The sequence below is a fragment of the Rattus norvegicus genome, chromosome 19 (assembly GCF_036323735.1).
Source record: "Rattus norvegicus strain BN/NHsdMcwi chromosome 19, GRCr8, whole genome shotgun sequence".
Lineage (NCBI taxonomy): Eukaryota > Metazoa > Chordata > Mammalia > Rodentia > Muridae > Rattus > Rattus norvegicus.
In genome coordinates this window covers 45,154,596-45,179,365 of record NC_086037.1, presented here as the reverse complement: position 1 = coordinate 45,179,365, position 24,770 = coordinate 45,154,596, and the positions used below count along the sequence as shown (strand labels likewise).

The 24,770-nt window shown below is 40.3% G+C and overlaps 1 protein-coding gene across 1 annotated transcript in view; it reads left to right on the top strand.

Moving 5' to 3' along the window:
- The window catches only part of Otud4 (OTU deubiquitinase 4), a 43,094-nt gene that overhangs the window by 4,771 nt on the left and 13,553 nt on the right, over positions 1-24,770 (top strand). The window contains exons 3-13 of the mRNA NM_001191700.1: positions 1,726-1,776; positions 8,738-8,784; positions 9,376-9,448; positions 11,226-11,307; positions 13,777-13,909; positions 16,765-16,819; positions 17,055-17,172; positions 17,266-17,330; positions 18,867-18,961; positions 21,799-21,899; positions 21,995-22,184. Of these exons, the coding sequence (NP_001178629.1) occupies positions 1,726-1,776; positions 8,738-8,784; positions 9,376-9,448; positions 11,226-11,307; positions 13,777-13,909; positions 16,765-16,819; positions 17,055-17,172; positions 17,266-17,330; positions 18,867-18,961; positions 21,799-21,899; positions 21,995-22,184 (1,010 nt within the window). The remainder of the gene's footprint in view (positions 1-1,725; positions 1,777-8,737; positions 8,785-9,375; positions 9,449-11,225; positions 11,308-13,776; positions 13,910-16,764; positions 16,820-17,054; positions 17,173-17,265; positions 17,331-18,866; positions 18,962-21,798; positions 21,900-21,994; positions 22,185-24,770) is intronic.

Sequence of the window (24,770 nt, the reverse complement as noted above, 5' to 3'; positions counted from 1 at the left end):
AGGGCTGGATAAGACTGCAGTATTTTCCCTCCCAACAGCCTACATAAATAATAATACCTTCTGGCATTATAAAAGCTAGCCAGAAGGGAGAAAGTTTCTTCCTCAGTTCCAGCTTTCTCTGTGGGCCCCAATCCAAATTTGTGGAGTATTCAGAAAGTAGGGTCTTGCTCCCTAGTTCTGGTGGGCAGTGAAGAACAGTGGCAGTAGTCTGTATTTTTTTCGGTTCCTCTGAGGCCTTCCTAACAAATAACTCCTAGGGAGGCACTTACAGTGTGTATGTTAGAATTAAAGAGAGTTTTAAAATTGATAGTATACAATTTGTAGAATTCTTGATCTGAAGACATGCTATAGGTGTTGAGAAGACTTCTGTAGATCGAAGAGGGCAGATGATTTCGGCTTAAATGTATCACTTCAGCTAAGTTAACCACTACTGCAGATTAAATAAATTGGACTTCATGGTCAGATGGGGATACTTTCTAGCACTTGCCTTAGTTAATTTTCTACTGCTTTGACAAAGCACCATAATGTAGGAATTTAGTAAAAGAAAGCTAAAAATTTGGGACTCACAGATGTATAGGGTAGTAGAATTCATTGACCACCATGGCTAGGCGCAGGCAGGTATGGTACTGGAGCAGTAGTGAGAGCTTAAATCTGATCTGACCCACAGGCAGAAGACAGAGTTAATTGATTATGGGCTTTTAAAATCTCAAAACCCATTCCCAGTGACACACCTCCTCCAACAAGGCCACATACTCCACTAATTGGAGACTAAGCATTCAAATATATGAGCCTGGGAAGAGACACCATCTACACTACCACAGCACTTTCTCAGCTTTGTTCAGTTGCTATAATGAAAGCAAAAAAAAAAAAAAAAAAAAAAAAGCTGGGTATAGACTGAGTAAACTTACTTTATAGAGACAATAAAACTATAAGAACCTTGATTGAAATGACCTGATTTCCGGTCACTCTTCACTGTTTAGCATACTTTATTAGAGAGTTATCTCTGTTTCATTTGCCTGTACCCATGCACCATTACCGCATTTTCTTTCCTCTCTTGTTTGAAAGTCCTGTTCTGTTTCCTTCCCAGACTTTCTGTGAACTGCTCGTACTTGCTATCTTGTCAGTTAGCCTTCTACCAGGGTGCCCTGCTTCAGTTGGCTAGGTTGCTCAGGCCTTCCCCACAATGATCTTCCTTCTCATGGTACATTGGCTACTCTGTCGTGGCTGCTCCACTATGCCCATCCGAGTTCTGGCTAGCTCTCATTTTGAGTCATCTTCCTGGAAACCTTTCCCAGCAGCATTTCCTTTAAATGCTGTAGCATATTTATTACCATTACTTAAGTACTTACACAGATACTCAGTATGAACACCTTTTAGCATACTGATAGTCTAGGAGTGTACAGGAACCCAGTGACTCAAAGTGAACTTTAACAGAAAACCTGCTGCTGTTTGTCATATTTCTTAGACAGTATTCCTATTAGAATTAAAAAAAATACATGTGTGTATAACATGTGTTCCTTAGCCAGAAGAGGGCGTCAGATCCAGAGTTAGAGGTGGTTGTGTACTGCCTGCTGTGATTGCTGGGGATTGAAACAGGTCTTCTACAAAAGCAAGAAGTGACATTATTATTATTATTATTATTATTGTTATTGTTATTGTTATTATTATTGTTATTGTTGTTATTATCCACTTTTCTAGGCCCCTAATATAATTTTTTTCTTACAGTTTATAGAAGGGTCATTTGAAGAATATTTAAAACGTTTGGAAAACCCACAGGTATGTGTAATTGTATTTCTGTTTGTGTGTATCCAAATATATGTCAAAATTCCATGACAGAAAATCAGTAGTGTGTTGTGTGACACTTGAAGTGACTGTACCCTTTGTGTAGTGTTTAATGGAAAGATAATTGGGTGGTGACACACCTCTAGGCAGAGACAGATGGATCTCTGTGAGTTTGAAGCCAGCCTGGTCTACAAAGCGAGTTCCAGGACAACCAGGGCAACACAGAGAAATCCTGGCCCATAACAAGATAAAACAATAAAATTATAAAAAAGAAAGCTGATTGGAGCTCTTTCTAGAAGTTGTCTTGCTGTGAGAAGAGAGACCTTTCTTCTGTGTTTGTCATGGCATATGAATATAGCATACAAAATCTGTAATTCCATGCGCAGATGATTTTGGAATGATCTGTTAGGGTATATGTGTAGTTTGGACAGGATAAAGCTTGATTTCTTTAGGGAAATGAGAGCGGAGAGTTCTATGGGGTGCCATTTTCTGTGATCAACTTGTGAAGGGGGTAAAGTCTTGAAAAAGAAGGGTGACTGGTCAGCTCTTAGCATTCAGTATCCATCCTGCTGAAGAGAGAACAGTCAACCTCTTCTCCCTGCCTGAAAGGTTCTCACTAAGCTGGGTGGTGGCACATGCCCTTAATCCTAGCACTTAGGCAGAGGCAGGTGGATCAGGTGGCCAGCCTGAACTACAGAGCGAGTTCCAGGGCAGCAAGGGCTACACAGAGGAACTGTCTTAAACCCCAAAAAACTCTCTTGCCTCCCCAAAAGCTTCTCACTGAAATTCTGTATCATAAAATGTAGGCTAAGGATATATACACAGCCTAGTAGCAGTGTTTTCTTAGCGTGCTGTATTTCAGTCCACATACACCTCAGGTGTCACAGGATATGCATTAGTTAAGGTTCTCTAGAGAGGTGGAGCTGAGGGAGTGAGTGCCTGTTATCAAAGGCATGTACTCGTGCTGTTCATGATTTGAGCCCAGTAGTCCAGCAGTGGCTGTATGAATGCTGGAGAGCCTGAGGGCCTGAGCTCTTACTGTGTCTGCACTGGCTGGAGCCCTCAGCAGTCCCAGTTTGGTGCTAAAGGCTTGGGAGTTGGGGGGTGCTACTCTAATCTTCACTTCACATCAGAAGACAGAAGAAACTTGGTTCTAATACCAGTGAAAGGTGGCAGCAGGGGCACGTGGATACATGAGCAGTATTTTGAAAAATGTGGGCATTCAACAGCACTAATTTCTTTTTTTTTTTTTTTTTTTGGTTCCCCTTGAGAGGTTTTTTTAATCTCAGGCCTGCTTTGGGAAAGCCTTTCTTTGTTCTTCCTACCCACTTGATTGAGTCTTTCCTGCCTCAGTTAATCTTCCCAAGAAATACCCTTATGGATCTACCCAGAATTATGTCTTAGCTGATTGTAGATCCAGTCAAGTTGACTACTAAGCATAACCACCACAGAATGTTTCTAGAAATTCCCATCCTCCCCTATACAGTTACAAGTAAGATGGGCAGGGGCTGGAGAAATGGCTCAGCAGTTAGGAGCACTTGTTGCTTTTGCAGAGGACCTGGATTTGGTTCCTAATCCTCACATGGTGGTTCCAGTTCAGGGGATCTGATATCCTCCTCTAATCTCTGTGGGTGGCGCATGTGTGGTACTTACGAATACACGTAAGCAAATACTACCACCCATGAACTACAAATAAGTCTAAAAAGTGTTATTGGCAAAGGAGAAAGCTATAAGGAGTGAGGTAATGGGGAAGGGAATAATAGGAGAGGAAGCGTGCATCCCTGGTTGGTATGTCTGTCTGATGAGTCTGTAACATCAGCTCCAGTGCTTGAGACACTGGAGATGGAGGCAGACTGTAACAGGCAGGACTCAGATAAAAGGTAGGAAAGTGTTAGAAACATGGGTGGGAGAAAGGTTGAGTTCAGGTGCATTTACAGCTCAGTAGACAAGGCTCTGAGAGTGAGTTCATATTTGAAGTCTGAGTAGGTTTAAATAAGCAGTGCTTGGGAAGAAGGGCATTCTAAGCAGTAAAAACTGAGCGAGACGAGTGAGAGAATAGTCCAAGTGTGAGCATGATGCAAGTGCAGGTAAGGGACAGTAGAGAAAGGTGCATACCTCCCTTTAATCCAGAGTTCCAGAGGCAGGGGCAGGCAGATCTCTTTGAGTTCAAGGTCAGCCTGGTTTACAGAGTTGCAGAACGGTTGACAACACAGAAAACCCAGTCTCGAAAGAACCAAAAGTTAGTACTTCTCACAATGTCATCTGTTGCTTGAATCAGTTGGTGTGCACACTGTAAATGTAGCTTGTTCTCTGGCTCCCACCCTAAATTGTAAGTCAGTAAGGCCTTGAAGTCTGGGTGTTTTCTATTGGAAAGACATTTCAGGGTTTTGAGGTAAGAAGTGAGAATTATGGCTACCCTGTTCAATGTTACGATGACACTTTCTCTATTCACCTGTTTTTTTTTTTTTTTTCTTTCTACTTGGATTCATCTCTTTGATCTTAGAATTCTGTATGTTGTGTTCAGTGATATGACCTAGAGGCAAAAGTAATGCTCAGTATTTTTGTTGCCTGGATTGGTAGATTAAAAATATATTGTGTAAAAATACTATTTTGTAGTCCTGAGGATTGGCCCGGGACCATTGCGCATATTCGACAAGAGATGCATCAGAGAGCTGTATTCCTTGGCCTTGGTCTTTTGGCATGGATCTTACTAATATAGTTCAGGCGGCCCTTGACCTTACTGTATATAATACAGACTGACTTTGAACTCAGTGGTCTGTCTCTGTCCTCAACTCCCCCATCCCCACCTTCTCATCCCCCCACTCTCAGAGTGCTAGGATTACAGATGCCTGTCTGAAAATAATTTGAGGTAGGTAAGACCAGAAACATCCATTTCTTATATTTAAAAATAGCTAAAACATTTTTATTTAAGCTGAGCAACTGCCCATGTTTAGGGGTATGTTTGCACCTTTCTGTAGATGTATCTGCATGTAATCAGATCTGGTCTGTTGGTGTGGAGCTGTCACTCAGTCGTCATTTCTTGGCTAGGACTGTTTACAGTAGTCTCCATTAGTGTTTTGAAATGCACAGTTAAATGTAGCCGGTCACAGTGGTGCTCACTGTTAGGCACCTGAAGCAGCTACTCCTTATCCACACTAATCATTCTCTCCTTTCCCGCTTCCCAGACTGTGACCACCACTCTACCCTGCTTCTCTTGTGGTCAAGTCTTTTAATTCCCACATGGTCAGGAGTGTTTGTCATAAAGACTCAATCATTTAAAGTCTTTTTTTTTTTTTTTTTTTTATTTTTCTCTTTTTTCGAAGAATATTCTTTAAAGCTGTGCAATGGCACCTGCCTTTAATCTCAGCACTCAGGAGGCCAAGGGAAGCAGATTTCTTGAGTTCTAGATCAGCCTGGTCTACAGAGTGGGTTCCATGACAGCCAGGGCTACATGGAGAAACCCTGTCTTAAACAACAAACAAACAAATAAACAATGTTTTTGTGACTTTTGTTAAAGTCAGCGTGACATCCTCTCTCGCGTGTAGTGTCCATATGGATTTAATGTTTATCCATGGCTGTTCACAAATGGCCAGCACAAATTACACAGTTGTCAGTCGGTTGTTCTTGAAGATGTTCATTCCCACATGCTTTTTAGTGCTTCATTTGGCCTTGCAATTATCAGTCTACTTTCTAAGTTTTGCTTTTTTAGATTTATAAGAGGAAAGACAAAGTTGTGATAATACATGACTTACTTGCATAATGGGAATACTTTTAGTAGTCACTCACATTGTTTTTATTTCTATTTTGTAGGGAGTAGTCTTTTGGATAGATGGACACACTATCTGTTAAGTTATTCTTGGCTGTTTCCCACTTGTGGGCTCTTAGAATTGGATTTTATTTTCTCTTGGAGAATGGAATTCTTGGGTAATCAGCTAATATATATTTAGCTTAGTGAGAAACTCCCCAGCTTTTCCAGAATGGCTGAACAGTTCTGGTTTTCTTAGGAGCCATGCAGCTCTACGTTTTTGAGTGGGTGTTGCTGGGATTGTAATTTGCTCAGTGATGAACATTTTTAAAGAATTTATTTGCCGTCCATGTATCTCGGCTGATAAGATGCTTATTCATAAATTGTTTTTTTAAATTGCTGTTGATAAGTTTTAAAAGTTCTTTTACATGTAAGTCCTGCATTGGCAGTAGGTTTTTGGAAGACTTTCCAGCAATTTTTGTTTTGGATTTTTGTCCCCCCCCCCCCCAACCCCACACACTTTCCCCCTTTTGGTTTTTCAAGACAGGTGTAGCCCTGGCTGTCTCAGAACTCACTCTGGCCTCAAACTCTCAAGAGATCTTCCCGCCTGCCTCTGCCTCCCAAGAGCTGGAATTAGGGAGTGTGCTGCTACCGCTCGGCTCATTTTCTTTTAAGAAATGAGTTCTAAATTTATATTTGATGGGGCTGGAGAGATGGCTCAGTGATTAAGAACACTGCTCTTTCAGAGGTCCTGAGTTCAATTCCCAGCAGCTACATGGTGGCTCACAACCATCTGTAATGGGGTCTAATGCCCTCTTCTGGTGTGTCTGAAGACAACTACAGTGTACTCATATAAATAAAATAAGTAACTCTTTTTTTAAAAAAAGCTTACATTTGATGGCTGATTTTTAGTTAGAAAGAAGATAATGTTTTGTGACAGCCATTGTTTAATAGAATTTATTTGGAAGGTTACCTGTAAGAAGACACAATATTCTCAGATAAGGCTGATAGACTATTTTTTAAAAATTACTTGTTTTATGTTCATGATGTTTTAATTTCATGGATATATATGTACTGTGTGCATACCTTGTGTCTGTGGACATTAGAAGAGGATCCTGAGTTTTCTGTAAGCCACTGTGTGCATGTAAGTCTGGGTCTGCCGCAAAAGCAGCAAGTGCTCTTAATGCCTGAGCCAACTGTCCAGGTGGAAGTCTACACTTTTGAGTTCAGTATGGCCCTTGTTCCACAAGCGGGGAGAGGTAAACAGTCTCCTACCGGGATGCCCTGTGCAGGGCAGAGGGCGTCACATGGAAGTATTATGAGAAGCTCTGGTTGTTAGGATCGGCCTACTGCAAAGACTTGTTTCGGTATGTTTCATCAATTTTGTTTTGAAAACCATAACTGATTTGAAAGTACTAGTGAAACAGGTTTGTTCCTGAAGTCACAGCACTGTCGAAAATGCTGTCCTGTGTATGCTGTTTTTATTGGAAGGGATGGAGTTTGGTTTGTCATCGCTTACTCACAGTGTCTTGATATTAAGACTACTGCTTTCACAAGTAACCTAGGGCTGCATTCTTATATTACAAGGTTTTAAATAGAAGTGCATAATGATTTGGCTTTTGTCTTGAATTCCCTGTCTCTGTTGGTGAATTTAGGATAGATTTGCATTAGTTTTCTTGTTTCTGTGACCAGATTCCTAGTAAGAAGCAACTAAGGGAGGAGAGGAGGACTTGTCTTTCTACTTGTTTCTTTGTTTAATGTTTGTTTAAGGTTTGAGGTGATGTCCGTCTTGGCTTTGTGGTAGTGAGAATATGTGGCAAATGTTTGCTCACATCTCAGGACCAGGAAGCAGAGATGGAGCAGGAAGTTAGCCTGGGCTGTATATCTCAAGGCATGCCGCCGCCACCTCCTCCTCCCTCCTCCCTCCTCCCTCCTCCCCCCCTTTCCCCCTCCTCTCTGCTTTGCCCAAAGAGGCTCTAGTGTTCCTGAGACACTTTAGCAGCTGGAATCAGGTTTTTTTTTTTTTTTTTTTATTCTTTTTTTCGGAGCTGGAGACCGAACCCAGGGCCTTGCGCTTCCTAGGTAAGCGCTCTACCACTGAGCTAAGTCCCCAACCCCGGAATCAGGTTTTAAAGTATGGATGATCCCAAACTGCAGCACCCCTTCCAGCTCTGTGCACGTATGTGTGCAGGGAATATAGCTCAGTTATTAAAAAAGATGTTATTTTGACTGTGTTTTAATTCTGGACTGGAGTGATCTTTGATGTTACTCCTTTGCAGAGTATGTGGCATGTTCTTAAAGAGTGGACAAATTTTTAACACTGTGATAAACATGTTGCATTGCTACCTTCTTATATACTTTAGAGGACATACGAAACATTCCATTAGGGTAAATTGTCCAGACTTTGAACTATTCAGTCAGAGAAATGCAGGGACATCACTTTTTTTCTTACATGTACTGGCCGTTTGCTTTCTAGAAGGCTTCAGGTGACCTTTTGTACCTTGGTTCATCCTGAAGGTGAAATGACTTCCATGTCCCATTCTGGGCCTCAGGTGCCAAGCTTCTGAGTACTGGGTCAGAAGATAGCCCTTGCTATATGCGAGTTCTCAACTTACACCGATGACTCCTGTCATTGTACTAAGGTGTTTTCTGTTAATTTTTCATTTGATTATAATGAGTTACATATGGTCATTTTTTGTGTAGTATATATGTGTTTTGAACATCTTTTTCCCTTTGTCCTACTAGAGACTTAAAAAAAATATTTTATGATTATGAATGCTTTGTACCATGTGTATGCAGTACCCTAGTAGACCAGAAGAGGGCAGATCCCCTGAAACTGGAGTTAGACAGTTAGCTGCCTGGTGGGTCCTGGGAACCAAAACTTGGATCCTTTTTAACAGCAACAAGATGACTTATCTGTTGAGCCATTTCTCTAACTCTGTTCTTAGGTGACTTAATAATAACATACTAGTGGTATACTTACATAGAGGGTGTTTATGACTGGATGGTGGTGGTGCATGATTTTAATAGCAGCAAGCAGAAGGTAGAGGCAGGCCGATCTATGAGTTCAAGGCCAGCATGGTCTACAGAGTGATTATCAGGAAAGCCAAAACCACACAGTGAAACCCTATCTTGTTCGTGTAGGCTGTGTATGATGTGTGCTGTAAAAAGTGAGATACTTACATGCTGACTTTTCTTTCTTCAACACAGGAATGGGTAGGACAAGTGGAGATAAGCGCCCTCTCTCTTATGTACAGGTAAACTGTGGAACCCTCAAGGAACAGTACAGGCACATAACTGGAAAGTTGGTCTATTACATACAGCTTCGAAGGTGCTCTATCCCTCAGCTGTCAGGGGCCTTCCCTAAGGTTTTAGTCTGTTTATTTAATTGCATCAGTTGGGATTTGATGGTTAGGTAGCAATGTTTAAATGTTTTAATTCCTGAGGGATTTTTGAAAAAGGAACAAAAAATGTTAGACCATGTCCTAAAAACTATTGTTTATCAGCTTCATAGGGAAGGGGCTTATTCTTGGGGCCAGTAACAGTGAATGGCCCCAGGAGCAGAGCTCAAGTGCTGTTCTCTTCTCATTGCTACAGTCGCTTTGAGAGCAAGGCTTCCTTTTAGAGTTCTCTTTGTAGTTACTCATGTTGTAGAGCTTGCATATGCATTCTTTTGACATTTTAAGTTTTAGAAAACATGATTCTGGTATTTTATAGTGCAGTTATTTTGTGTTTTTGTTTTTTCCTGCTCAACAGTGCCTAGAATATTGCCTCATATACTGATAAATGAATAATTTCAATTCATGAAATATACTCTTTTGAAAGTAATATCTGAGTTTTATTTTCAGGAAAGATTTTGTAATATATCAGGAGCCAAATGTTTCTCCTTCGCATGTAACTGAAAATAATTTTCCTGAGAAGGTAAGACTTCGAAATATTAAAAAATGTTTAAGTAGAAGAGCTGCTTAGCTGCTACCTTGACCAGGATCCTAAGCTGTACATTTTCTACATGTTTTTTTTATGTGAGTACACTGTCGCTGTCCTCAGACACACCAGAAGAGGGCATCAGATCCCATTACAGATGGTTGTGAGCCACCATGTGGTTGCTGGGATTTGAACTCAGGACCTCTGGAAGAGCAGTCAGTGCTCTTAACCACTGAGCCATCTCTCCAGCCCTCTAAGCTATACTTTTAAATGACTCTTAAAATAGTGCTATATGAATGTTACGGTATTATTTCTTCAAGTTAGGTAATCATGTCTTTCAAAAAAAAAAAAAAAGTTGTGTCTATATGACCAAGATTTCTACAGTTTCATCCTGACATTAAGTAATTAAGTAACCAGTGCAAATCAGCTCTGCTTTGTGCTCAGACATATTTTCCTCTGTAAAGGAAATTTCAGTAACAATGGTATCACTGCATCATGGGCTCATAAAGTAGAAGCAGTTTTATGAAGCCTAGAAAGAAAGAAAATGATTCACTGTAAGAGAATTTTACTTCAGTGGAATCATGCAGGCCAAGGTGAAGGACACTGCTACTTGAGAGATGTGCTGAGGAAATGAGTGAAATGCTACCGTTAAAGGGTGAAGGGAGTGTGGGGCGTGGGGAGAAGGGTGTGGGGTTTGGGGAAGGGCGTGGCAGATGGGGGTGTTAGTGGGGCTGTGCCCTTGATCTGACCTTTTCAGCTACAGTGTTTGGATTGTGACATGGTTATTCAGTAAGTGTTCATTTCTTTGTCCAGTAATCACACATACAAGGTACTTAGAAAGTACTTAAAACTGAAAGATGGGAAAAACTTACCATTGATCTGTCTCATAGAAGTTAGTTCCTGACCTCTTTTTATTCTTTCCCTTCTCTCCTTTTTCCTTTCCTCTTCTTCCCGTCTTTCCAAAGTCCCACAGAATCCAAAATCTTGATTCTCCAGCCTTAGCGTCTTGTGTGCTGTGAGCATGCCTCACTGTACTTGACTTGGAATGATTCCTTACAGGCTGTCAACTATTTTTTAAAGAAGGTTTTTTAAATGTGTATATTTCTGTGTATGAGTGTACAGATGCTCAGAGGCCACAGGTGTCATCTGGAGCTGGAGTTACAGGTGGTTGTGAGCTGCCAGAGGTGGGTGTTGGGAGACACACTTGGGTCTCTGCAAGGGCAATAAGTGCTCTTAACCACTGAGCCATTCCAACATCCCAACTTTCTTGTTCTTCAAGTAGTCGATTATACATGATGTCTGGTGTTTGTTTTAGGTTTTTGAGATGGTCTCTTTATATAGACTGGCTTTTGCCTAGTGATCCCCCTGTCTCAGCCTCCTTTAATGCCGGGATTACAGATGCACCTGTGACTTCTTACTACGTGGATTCTGTGGTTCTATAAACATTTTCAGAATGGGCATGACGGGGGCTTGCCTGTAGCCCCAGCCCTGGAGAGGTAGGCACAGGAGGGTCAGGAGTTTGAAGGCCCGTATCCAGTTTACACTTGAGTTTGAGGCCAGCCTAGGATGCTTGAGACTATCTCAAAAAGTAACAAAACAGAACTTGTCTGTGTCAGGGCTGTCCAGCTTTTCACCATACTGTGGTGGGCTAGTTTGACAGCATTGGAGCTGTGTTATTTCTGAAATAAGATTTGAGAATTCAGAGGCTTTGGAGACAGTTTGCCTTGTGAATGTTAAATGCGATGGACTGAACTGTTGCTTACTCTGCCTTCAGGTGTTACTGTGCTTTTCGAATGGAAATCATTATGACATTGTCTATCCTATAACATACAGAGATAGTTCTGCTGTGTGTCAGTGTAAGTACCTCTTGTCTTCATATAGGAATTGTATGTAGGCTAAGCCTCACAGCCTTATAAGGATTTATATTTGTTTTCAAGTTGTTAATATTAACTTTAAAAAATTTAAGTGATTGAAAAAATGCTTCATTTGATTGTATTTGATTGGCGCTATTGAGAGCTGGGGCCAGATTCTTTTGTTGGGAGCTTCCCCATGCATTATAGGGTGCTTAGTAGCAGAGCAGATTCTGCCCAGTAGATGTCTGCAACATTTGGTTCCTCACTGTAAAATCTAGTTTCTACAGGCTTTCCCAAATATTTGCTGGTTGGCTGAATTCCCCTCCCTCCATACAAGTAACAATGTGGTTAAGGAGGAGAGCGACGGACCCTCCTGCTGTATACTCCCTTTCTCATATGAGTAGTAGTGTTGCACATGTAATTGCTTTTCTCTTTTTTTCCCTTTCTGCTTTTTGGAACATTTTCACTTATGTAACCTTGACTGTCCTGGAACGTTCTGTATGCCCAGGCTGACTTTGAACTCAGAACCACTGGCCTCTGCCCAAGTACTGATATGCACCACCACACTTGACTTTTTTAATCTAATCTAATCTTAAGTGGTCAGTAAGAGGAGTAAATGTTTTAAAAGTGTAAGCTGTGTTTTTGAGGTGGGAATATCGAGCTGTCTTGGGCTGTGTCTACCCCTTTCCTATCTAGTCAAAGTCAGGACATTGCAGCGTTGGGAAAGGTAAGCCTTTGTAGCTTGCCTTCCCCATAGTGCCTGGGGATGATCTCTGTTCCTCGGCATCTGGGAGAAGATACATGGTCTGTGAGAGGATTGTGGGCATGAATTATTTTTTTTTTTTTCAGTGCTGGGGACCGAACCCAGGGCCTTGCACTTGCCCAAGCGCTCTACCACTGAGCTAAATCCCCAACCCCGTGGGCATGAATTCTTAACGCACTTAGTTTCAGGAAGTTTATTGTAATGAGTTTTACAGTTCACCTGTTTTTGAGTTTTAGTATAAAATTTTTCCCTGTCTCTATTTTTTATTTATTTTTAATAATCCTTTTAGTTTTTCAAGACAGCTCTGGCTATCCTGGAACTTGCTCTGTAGACCAAACTGGCCTCTAACTCAGAGATCCACTTTCCTCTGCCTCCTGAGTGCTGGGACAAAAAATGTGTGCCACTACTGCCTGGCTTTTAGCATTCATGCATGCATTCATTCATTCATTCGAGTATTCTGTCGATGTCTTCAGACACAGCAGAAGAAGGCATCAATCCCAGTACAGATGGTTGTGAGCCACCATGTGGCTGCTGGGAATTGAACTCAGGACCTCTGGAAGAGCAGTCGGTGCTCTTGTGAGCCATCTCTCCAGCCAGAAGTCATTTTTAATTGAGCAAATCTAAATATTCTTTTCTTCAGAGATGACTGAGAGTGTATTTTGTCTGAGTGCATATTAGGTTTGTATGTGTGGGTATATACATGCATACGGAAGCCAGAGGTCAGCCTTCATTTTTGTTTTTCTTCCCCCTTTCTGTGTTACGTGTGCGTGTGTATAAATGTTGGAGGTAGACAGTAAGTGGTATATCTTGGGGTCAACATTGGATGTCCTCGGTAGCTCTCCAAGCTTATATTTGAGAGGATTGCTCACTGAACCTGGCTAGAGGTCACTTTTTAAAGCTAGACTGTCTGGCTAGCAACTGCTAAAGCTCCTTCTGTCTCCACCTCCTAGGTGCTAGGATAATAAATAAGCACTTGGTGCCATGCCTGGCTTTTCTCTATGAGTACTGGGGATTCAGACCCTTAATGTTTACACACCAAGCACTTACCAGTGGAGCCATCTTTAAGCCCCTAAGAGTATATATTCTAAGTCTCTTTTTGGCTCATTATGTAAAGTTAAAGCATGAAGTTGGATTATGGTGAACATACATGTGATTTATAGAAAGTTGGTGAGTACTGATCTGTGTTCTAGTTACTGGGAGAACTAAGGTGAGAAATCCAAGTCTTCTGCCTTGTCAGCTAGTATACTCTGATGTTCTGCAGTTCTCTTTTCTGCAAACTTAATAATGCTTAATTTTTTTTTTTCTACCCAAAACCTTTGGGTTAGCCCTCTTGTGTGACCAACAAAGCTGGTAGACTAAAAATAGTAGTACTTCATGTACTGAGATTAAATGTGAGAGCACAGCAAAGTTTAATGTTTGTAAAATTAATTAGTGCCTTTTCACTTTTCCTGACATGGTTGCTTCATAGATTTGATACTCTTTCATTGTATTTTAAAAACGAAGTAATCTTAAGTGATTTGTTGAACTATATGTTCCACGGACAAAGGCTCTTGTTCCTTTCTAGGTATCTTTCAGATTAAATGGTGCTGTTGGCTGTAAGGGTTTGTGTATACCTACTAAACATTTCAGAAGTCTGAGCGCTGCTGTCACATCTCTCCTGTTTCCAAAACATGCCTGTAACGTTTCATACTGTGCCTCTTTAATTACAGCTCTCCTTTATGAATTGCTGTATGAGAAGGTATTTAAAACTGACGTCAGTAAAATCATGATGGGACTAGAAACTTCTGAAGTGGCTGATGAAAGCAACAGTGAAATATCAGATTCTGAGGATGACAGTTGCAAGTAAGAATGCATTTTAGTCCTACAGTATCTTTCTAGTGTCACCCAAGGAAACATTTTCATGTGTTAAGGTGTGTATCCATCAAGCATTGATATGCGGCTGCAGGAGAGGTGAGGTTCTCTATTGCTGCCATGAATTTGACTTAGTTTCCATAATGGCTTTGTCTTTCAGAGTTGTTTCTGAGCATTTATATGTGTAATTGATAAGCATGTGGAATAGATTCGATCTGTGTGTACATTGTAAAAATGTAAAGTTAACTTGTTTACTTAGCCAGTGATGAAGAACATTTGTTTTTATCTTTGTGACCTTTTTATAGTTTCCTTCCTTTGCTTCTGCCCCCTCTCTTAGAATAAGGGGTGCTTCACCGTGGGGTTGTGTGAGGTAATGTACCTTTTAGCGTCACTAAGGTAGTTTAGGCAGATAAGATTTTTAGCCCTGGATATGCACGCATACTTTTGGACACCCAAGCATGTTTTTAGTCTGGATTTTTGATAACTAGATCGATTAGGGACATATTGAAATTCTCGAAGGAAGCCCCTGCACCTCTGTAGCATGGACTGAGGGACTTCAGTATTTCCCAGTAGACAACAGAGACAGTACGATACGTACCTGAGAGCACGCCAGTAAATGCATTCCGTTCTATACTACGCATTCATTTTTGACGTTAAGCTTGTATATGACATTAGTTATCAACATTAAGTTTAGTGTTGATGAGCATCCTCTGTTACATTCCTGTTGAAGTTGAAAGTATATTCTCATATGAGAACATGGCTCTGCTTGGGTTTTAGTTCTTAGGAGGAATTGTTTTAAGTGTATGTGTGACTGTTGAAGTGCAGGACCTCTCCTCCTGTTTTCTACGGTGGAGAGCAAATTCAGAGTTGTATGCATGCTAGGCAAAGCACCGTACTACTGGGCTGCACCCTCTAGTAGATCCATGCTTGTTTTTTTTTTTTTTTTAGGGTTTTTTGAGAGAAATATTTAAATTATGAATTTATTTGTGAATGAGGGTAGACAGTTTGAGGCCCAGATAGGATGTTCCTTGCTGCTAGAGTTAGGGGTTGTTGTCAGCCTCCTAAGTAGGTTCTGGGAACTGAGCTTGGATTTTCTGCAAGAGCAGTATGGGATCTTAAACTCCTGGACCATTTCTGTGCTCCCCCTTCCCTCCCTTTTTTTTTCTGAGGCAGGATCTTAGATATTCCTGGGTTTCACTGTAGCTAAGAATGACTTTCTCTCCTGGTTATCTGATTGTCTTCCCCTCCCAAATGTTTACAGTTATAGGTGCATTTTATCATGCTTGCTTTCTAGGAATTTGTTGAATTAAAATCTTCTGATTTGGGCTGAAGATATTATTTATGCTTGAACAGTGTTTGATGTTGTGAATTTTGTTATAACATATGTTGATTAATTATGCACAAATAGAAATTGCCTCTCTTTGTTACAGACACATAACCTGAGCCAGATGTGAGGGGGCCAACTTATTTTAACTTGCTACCCACACTTTAGAGTGGGAGGGCCTTTAAACTGGTCTTTTGAGTGCTGTAGACGTTTGTCATGTTATAGAAACAAATCCAGGGTATGACCCTGGACACAGGACTGGTAAGCTGGAGAATCTCACCTGGGAAGAGGAGTAGGACCTGTGTGCTTGCTTTCCCTTTCACACTGCCTTTGAAATGTAGCTTACCTTTTTACCATAATAAAATGCGTTAGCTGGATTTATGTAGCCCAAAGATTGAGTACTTGCTTAGCATATGGGAGGTCCAGAATCTGAGTCTTCTGTATTAGAAGGAAGGGGGTGAAAAAAGAAAATAAGCCCTTTTTTATTTGTCACATCACAGTTTTAACAGAGGACAAACACTGTATATGACTTTGTCAAGGGTAGATCAGGTTAGTGTAGTGATTAGGAGGGAAGATGTGTACTATGTTCTTGGATTATCTTCACATTCATATTGGTGGGTTTTGAAGTATACTTGGAATGATGAGTGTTTTTTTTTTTTTTCTCAGTCTAGACTCCAAGTTCTTGCTCTCTTTAGTGTATATTTGGAGGTTAGTTTGAAACATAGAGGTGGATTTCTTAAAGAGGAATTGTAGGATAAATCCTCTAGGAGCTAAGTAGAACTTCATTCATCTTGAGTCTCATCAGCCTTTTGGCCACCATATGGTCTTCTTGTTCTAACTTTGCTTGGAATACTGGATCTGAGGTACTGTCTTGTTACCTTTCTCTTATTCAGAGGCACCTCAGCGAGGCCTTCCCACCGCTTTATGCTGCTGTGCCTGCTCCCTCTTCTTTTCATAGGACTTTGTTCTTACTGAGTTGGTTACCCAGCTAGTTTGCCTTTACCTCACTAGATTCTACGGCAGTTTTGTCTCACTGCTTAGACCCGAGCAGCCTACTAATACGCAGTGTGCAGCACATAGCAGGCACCGTATTTGTAGCATCGATGATTGAAAAGTGGGTGGTGATGGCTTTTGACTGATTGTACTGAAGATTAGGAAGTGTTTTTTACAAAAAGGTTGGTTATGACTTGACATTTTTACAATTGGGGTATTTGGCTTTTTTATTGTAAATGTTATAATTTGATTGTACCAGTTTTTTTTAAAAGCTTTGTAATACTTATTAAATTTTAGGTTGAGTCTTTTGTAAATTGTTACTTCATCCATTCAAATACTGCAACCTGCCACCACCATTTCTGTTTTTTGTTTACTAAGTCAGTAAGAATTACTAGTATTAAGTCTGATATGTATATGTAACATTGTAAAACTTGAGTTTATTGCAGCCTCATGTTTTTGGCATGTAATTGTAGTTAAGTTTAAAACATGCAAATTTTCATTTTCTAATTATGGTTCTGTTCCTTTATAGGAGTAAAAGCACTGCTGCTACTGATGTGAATGGATTTAAGTCCTCAGGCAGTGAGGTATTTTTAATTTAATACTTTTAACTTTTATATGTAAAGAAACTATGATTTTTTTTTTTTTTTTTTTTTTTTTGGGATCGTCATTTCTAATAGTAAGGGTTGCTTTGCTGGTATGAAGTTGATTTGCCACTTCCTGCTTTATTTTTAAGTTTTTTTTTGTTTTGCTTTTATGCATATTTGAAACTGTTTTAAAAGCATTTTTGTGTTAATTGGACTTCTGACATTGTTTATTTAGAACCCTAAGAACCATGGGAACTCAGCTGACCTTCCTTTGTCCAGAAAGGTTCTTAAGTCCCTCAGCCCAGCAGTCTATAGAAATGTGGAGTATGAAATTTGGTTGAAGTCTAAGCAAGGTGAGTTAAACTAAGTCTTCTGTAAAATTGCCTTGTAGCACTTTAATAATGAAATTCACAATATGTTTTAATGAACTGTTTTTAAACTAACAGCTCAACAAAAACGTGATTATTCCATTGCTGCTGGCTTACAATATGAAGGAGGAGAGAGATGCCATGTAAGTGATATCTACCAAATGAGAGTGTGACTTGAATTGACTCTTACTTTCTGATACTCTCCAAAGGAATAGCTAACTAAAGTTTGACTGTAGTTATAACTTGGATTTCAGAATTCATTTATCCTAAATACATTATAAATATATTTTACTCTAAATACATACAAGTAAAATGTAGAATAATCTTAATGTTGAAATTCATACATTTGTAAAGCCACAGTTTTGATGTTACTTGTTTTTGAGACAGTGTCTCACTTTTTAGTCCTGGCTGGCTGGAATTATATAGACCAGACTGGCCGGGAAGTTAGACAGATCCGCCTGCCTCTGCCTCCTGAATTCTGGGCCTTTGTCCCTTTTATTTGAATATAGTTTACTTGAAATCTTAAGCAACTGGAATGATACACAGATGACTTGTTTACTCAAGTATGTAGGATATACTTTATAGTTTTTGGTAGGAATAGCTGTATAAAAAAAGGCCAGTGAGGCTGGATATGGTGGTGTATACCTTTAATCTCAGCACTTGGGGAGATAGGCAAGTGGGTTTTTGTGAGTTCATGGCCAGTCTGGTCTACATAGTTCCAGGACTATACAGTGAGACACTGTCTCAAAAACAGCAAAACAGAAAATGGCTGGCAAGATACTCAGCAGAATCCTTTTGCTCTTTCAGGGAATCTTGAGTTGGTTCCTAGCACTCATGTCAGGAAGCTTACAACTGTGTTCCAGCTCCCAGGGATTTGGTGCCCTCTTCTGGCATCTGCTACTCCACAGGTGGCAGAAGAAACATTTAAGACATTACCCTTTAAAAATCTTTTTTGAAAGTGGTTAATGAGGAATGAAATTTCTGCTCAGGACTCTGCTAACGCTTGGAAAAAGGGAGTCTGTGTAGAGCAGAGCTGTGTTTACTGTGCTATCTTACCTGTTGGCAGCCATTGGCCAGTGCACAGGGTTATTGTGTGCGGTTTGCCTAGAAGAAACTTCAAGACATCCATGTCCACACTATTCAGTTAGCTATTATTATTAATGGGGTTGGTAAGAAACAGCAGAAGCATCCCTTTTTAAGGAGCAAAAGTTACATTACACCTTTTTAGTATAAAAACAAAGATGATAGTAATAATAGTTCACTCATCTGTAAAGTGGCTGCTCTGTGGACTGCTGTCCCCTGTATGATGTATATCTCCATTGCATCTCCAGTAACTTCCTCTTACATTATTTTCTGTGTTAGCTCCAATTTGTGTGTGAGCAAACAAGGTAAGTGAATTGTCCAAGGTTGTTGCTAGCAGTAGACAAGCCAGGCTTGGAGGCCAGGAGGGGTTGACAGCCGCTGGTGTATGTGTTCCTTACAGTTCGGTGGGTTCTGCTCCTGCTTCTTGACATATTTATAACAGTAAATTTGACAAAAGAAACAGTCTTTTAGGTAGAGAGGTATGGTGCCTTAGGGATACAGATTCTATTGAAGCTCTTGTACTCATTTTTTGTTTTTTTTTCTGATAAATGTTTACATTAACCAGGTGTCTGATGTCTCTCTCTGGTGTTCAGCAGGTTAGATTGGATCATAATGGGAAGTTATCTAATGCAGACATTCATGGGGTTCACTCTGAGAATGGACCGGTTTTGTCTGAAGAACTGGGGAAAAAGTATGTATTCTTTTAGTTAAGGTGTTTGTTACCTCTTAGATTTAACCTCTTACAAATGTGAATACTTCTAAATGCCTATGTATTAAGAAATTCAATAAAAGACATCCTGTATATAAAAGTTTAATTGGTTAGACGTTAGAAAAATCATGAGGGGTTGTGGAATTGCCTTGCAAAGGAACTGATAGATCCATCCATCTATTTTGCTTTTGTTTTTGTTTTTTTTTGAGAACAGGTTTCTTTGTGTAGCTCTGACTGTCCTGGTATTCTATTTGTAGACTAGGCTGGTCTCCAACTCAAAGAGATCACCTGACTCTGCCTCCTGAGTGCTGGAATTAAGGGTGAGCCATTGTCACCTGCTGGGCATTGTATTCCAAGAGGGCACTTGACTTGTTCATGGTCTACATAGAAGTCTAGGACAGCCAGGGGTACATAGACCCCCATCTCAGTCTCTCCCTCCCCTATGACAAAAGTACAGGACCAGAATTTTAACATCTACATAAAAACAGGCAAGGCTGTGTGTCTGGTCACACTGGTGTTGGCGATCAGAAGTAGGTGGATCCCAGGTGCTCACCTACCCTATGTAAAAAGAGTTTCAGGTTCATTGAGAGAATGGAACTGAAAATTCTTGGTAGGAGCACATACACATAAGCATATCACAGGCAGCACTTGTAACACACACACACTCTCTCTCTCCTAGACAAATAAAAATATTTTGAATTTAAATCAAATGTTTTGCTTGCTCTGGTATATTTTACAAAATGTTAGTTTTAATGCCTACAGTTTAAAATATATTCTTCCCAGGAGCACTTCGGAATTGATGCGATTATTAAATGGGGATTTGGGAGAACAGGCACTGTAATTCTTTGTTTTCTTAGTGCTGAGTTACCTGCAATCAGTAACCTGTCAGTGTCTGGTGTGATGGTGGACGCCTCAGACAGCAGCATGTAGGAGGCAGAGTCAGATAGATTTCTGAGGCCAACCTGGTCTACAGAATGAGTTCCAGACGAACTAGGCTACATAGTGAGACCTTTAAAAAAAATGTCAGTACTGTCGTGTAGTTTAGAAAATATTACTGACTTATTGCTGTGCCATTTTAATGCAGCTTTTGTTTGAGTTACTGGAGGAAATTCACTAGAGGAAAATGTAGTAAATCACACCTTGACCTTTACTAAGAAAATAAATTTAAATGTATGTGACTGTAAGATGTGTAGTGCGGTGAGTTCCAATATAACCAACACCCATTTTTAGCAACAAATAATTTCTTCTCTATATTTTATATTATTTGTTTGTTTTATTTTTTATTTTAAATTTTCTTGTTTTTGATACAGGGTTTCTCTTGGTAGCCCTACTGTCCTGGAACTCACTATATAGTCCAGGCTGGTCTCAGACTCAGATCCTTTTACCTCTCCCTCCAGGGTGCTGGGATTACAGGCATGTGCCACCACACCTGGCCCTTAATTTTAATCAACTTTTTTTTTTTGTCATGTTGTTTTGAAGCAGCATTTCATGTGCCACTCTGCCTGGCTTTCACCATGTCCTTTAATAGAAAAAAAATTAAATGTTTTATGTCAAGTCTGGCTATTATACTATACTGTATGATCCTATCCTATCCTGTGATGTTTTCAAGTGTCTCTTTTTTTTTTTTTTGGTTCTTTTTTTCGGAGCTGGGGACCGAACCCAGGGCCTTGCGCTTCCTAGGTAAGCGCTCTACCACTGAGCTAAATCCCCAGCCCCTCAAGTGTCTCTTAACACTATAAGGCTCTATCTAGTTGCCTTAACTATGGTGCCATTAGGAGGATAGCAGAAGAGCAATTGTTCATTATTTACTTAGTTTTTTGCTTAATTTTTATTTAATTTTCTTATTCTTTTTTTTTTTCCTCTTTTTTTTCGGAGCTGGGGACCAAACCCAGGGCCTTGTGCTTGCTAGGCAAGCGCTCTACCACTGAGCTAAACCCCCAACCCCTTATTCTATTTTTAAAGTTATAAAATTTGAGAGATGTTTGGATCGCTAAATGCTGGTTACACTTCAGTTCTAATGTTTTATTTAAAATTTGTTGTTTTTTTTAACGGTGCTGGGGATTGAACCCAGTGCCTTGGCCATGTTAATAAGGAAGTCTTCATTGAATGACATCTATATCTAGTTTTTCTGACTTATTTTTAATGTAAGGTGTGGTGATATGTGTCTTTAGTCCTAGTACTTGGGATACAGGGGCAGGAGGATCTAGTCTGTTATACATAGCGACTTTTAGGCTGGCCAAGGGTATGTCTCGGGAAAAATGAATTAAAATTAGCACTTCTTTTTGCCCACTCCCCCCATCTCTCTGTCTCTGTCTCTCTCTCTCTCTCTCTCTCTCTGTTTCTCGTGTGTGTGTGTGTGTGTGTGTGTGTGTGTGTGTGTGTGTGTGTGTGTTTTGAGACAAAATTTCTCTATAGATCAGGCTGGCCTCTGAACTCAAGAGATAAGAAGTGTATGTTAGCATGCCTGGTTTAAATTGGCAAATGTTGTGTAAGTTGACAGCAGAGTGTCTATGTAAGGTATTAGTTTTAATGTTCTTTTAAAGTGATCCTTTTAGATTCGCTTACTTGGTGTGTATGAGTGTTTTGGCTGCATGTTACAGTGCATGCGTGTATCATGCCTGAGGAGGCCAGAACATTAGATCCTCTGGCACTGGAGTTAAGGTGGTTGTGAGCCACTGTGTGGTGCTGAGAATTAGATCAGGTCCCTTAGAGGAGTAGCCAGTGCTCTTAACTGTTGAACCGTCTGCCTCTCCATTTGTATTTTAGTTCTTATGGAGATCGTGTGAAATTATTAACACACATTTTTGTTTCTTTTGAAGGCAAACACCGAAGAACCTCAAGCCACCTCCCCCAGAAAGCTGGAACACGGTGTCCGGAAAGAAGATGAAAAAACCTAATTCTGGGCAAAATTTCCATTCAGGTAAGTTCACATCAAAGCTTTCTTTAGGGTTATGATGGTAGTTTTTGGAGTTGTTTATGTCAGGGAAACTGTGAGGTCTTTTTCTTTTTCCACAGATACGGATTACAGAGGGCCAAAGAATCTAAACAAGCCAATCAAAGCCCCGTCTGCACTACCTCCTCGCCTGCAGCATCCTCCAGCGGGTGTAAGGCAGCACGCGCTCTCCAGTCATTCTACGGGGCCCCAGTCTCAGAAATCCTCCAGTGAGCATAAGAATCTAAGTCGGGTGCCATCACAGATCACAAGGTAACCTTCCTGAATTGAAGAGATACAGAAGTCGTGAGCTACATTGCTGTGTGTTCCTCCTCCATTACATTCCTTTCTTGGTTACAGGTTCTTGGTCATCTTGTTTATAATGTAGTGTTGAAAAGAAGTGTTGACAGAGTTTTCCAACAGTACAGACTAATACTATAGAGGAATAAGTCTTTATTTCTGAATATTTTGTTCCAGGTGATGGCACACTTTATGGTAGTTCTGTCAGGGTATTTTAACCATTATGGAGAGCAGAATAATAATCTGCAGGAGGCAAGAAGGTAGTAGTTTGGTTAAATATGACTCGGTAGCTGGTATTGTTTCAAACTTTGAGAGTCTGACCCCAAGTGACTTATTCTAGATATATTTAAGTAATTGTTAAACATTTTCCTGCTGATACATAAAGAAGCCACTAAATCAATGCTTTGTAAAGCCCTTGTGACCTTGTTCATAGAGATGGGTTCTGTATATTGAGAAGCTCAGGTAAGGTTTTTGGGGAGGATCTCATTTGGTCTCAGCCACACAGACAGCACAAAGGTCACCAGACTGTTTATTGACGCTGTTTGGTCTTTCTGAGTGGATAACAAATTGCACACCCCTCCCTTTGAAGGACAGTTCTGTGTGCTGACCTTCCTCATACCCTTAGTGCTTCTGTGGGATCACAAGGACCTGTGGTGTCTGCATAGCTCCCTTCTTTATTACGAAAGAAAAAATTGTGGTTGTAGTAGAGGCCATGACTGAATGTACTGCTTGAATGGCTAGCCCAACTAATACAGGCAAGCATAACAATAAGAAAAGCTACCAAAACCAAGGAAAGGACAGAGAGAGACATGTTAGCCATGATGGCCATTCAAGGGTCACTGGAGATTTATCTTTTTATGCAGCTCATTAATTTGACCATCAGTAGTATGCGAAAAATGTTACATGTTAAAGCAGTACATGCTAGGAATGTTAGTAACCAAGATTATGTGTGAGCAGCAAACAATCTTTAGTACTATTTTTGTTAAACTGTTTCTCAGTTCACCCATCTCTTGATAAATTTCTAATATTTTACTGTAATACTAGATTTCTTAGTGATAAAGGTCATTTTTGAGACTTTCTTTGTATTCTAGTAAATATTTTTTGGGACTGGCAACAAAAAAGCTGTCTGAACTCTTAGTTTTGACTTATGTTCTGAAAGTTTTGATGGTGGTAACATCCTTGATATTCAGTTTAGCTCTGCTTAGTAGTAGGTGGCATTGCTATAGATGATCACAAATGGATAATCATAAGCATTCTAAATACTCAGGTAGATGAATGCTAGGGCCATCTCTGTGTTACCTATCATTTCCCCCACCCCACCCCACCCCCAATCTGCTCTTCTGATAGAGTATATAGCCTTTGGTAGGTTTTGAGAGGATGAACTTTTTTGGGTGATGTCTCTTTTGTAGTCTTGACAGGTCTTGAACATACTTTGTAGCCCAGGCTGGCAGTCCTCCTGCCTCTGCTTTCTGAGTGCTGGGGTTGTAAGATATTGGCATGTGCCACTATGTCTGGCTTGAGAGGAGGAGTATTAAGTAGAGGGTTCTGTCTAGTCAGTTCTAGCCATGACCCCTGGGCAACTAAATTACTGGACTAGTACCTCCCCATCCAAGTGCCCCAGGATCTTTTGTGTTGGCTAAGTTCTTGTCTTTAGATTCTTTTCTCTTGCTTTTGAACATTCTCCTTTTTTGAAAATATCTTTCTTTATCTTGCCATTAGAGGTAAATTCAAGACAGTTGGGAGGCTCTTCAAGCTGATTTAGCCATGCTATGTTAGTTTTTAGAGTTGTTACAATAGCATACCAGAAATTAGTCATCTTAACATAATAGAAATTTATTCCCTGACAGTTCTAGAGGGTAGACATGGTTCAGAGGGATTTATTGTCGTGCCCATTGTTGTAAGGCTTTCTGTGAGATCTGTTCCTTGGCTCCATCCTGGCTTTGCCTTTGTGTTTGGAGTTCCTTACTAAAAGGTGACTCATTTTGTTTTCCATATGTGTCTTTGTGCAATTTTTCAAAGCCACCAGCTGGATTGTGTTGGGTTCCTACCTCATTCCTGTTGGTCTCATCTATTTGGATACATCGTAACAGATGTAAATAAACATACACACATTCTGGGAGTTATGTACCTGAGCACATTCTTCTGAGAGTTCAATCCATAGTGTGTTAATTATTCCAATCCCTTATTACTGAAGTCCTAGGGATTAGATGCAGGGTTCATGGATGCTAAGAAGATGCTAATGTTACTTTTTGTTTCATTTAGAAAATATAGGATAAGAAGGTAGTTTATACTGTTGAAGTAACCCCAGCTCTTAACAGACAGGCCAGCCTGGGTAAGACCCTTCTAAGCTTTCAAGCCCAAAAAATATCTAAAGGATTGTCCAGCCCTCTGTAATCTTGTGTGTATTTTCCGAGCGATATCTTTTTTTACTTGTATTAACACTTTTTTGGGTGGGGATAGGGTAGGGTTCAAGACAGGGTTTCTGTATAGCCATAGCTGTCCTGGAACTAGCTCTGAAGAACTCTGAGCTGGCCTCGAACTCGCGGAGATTAAGACCCA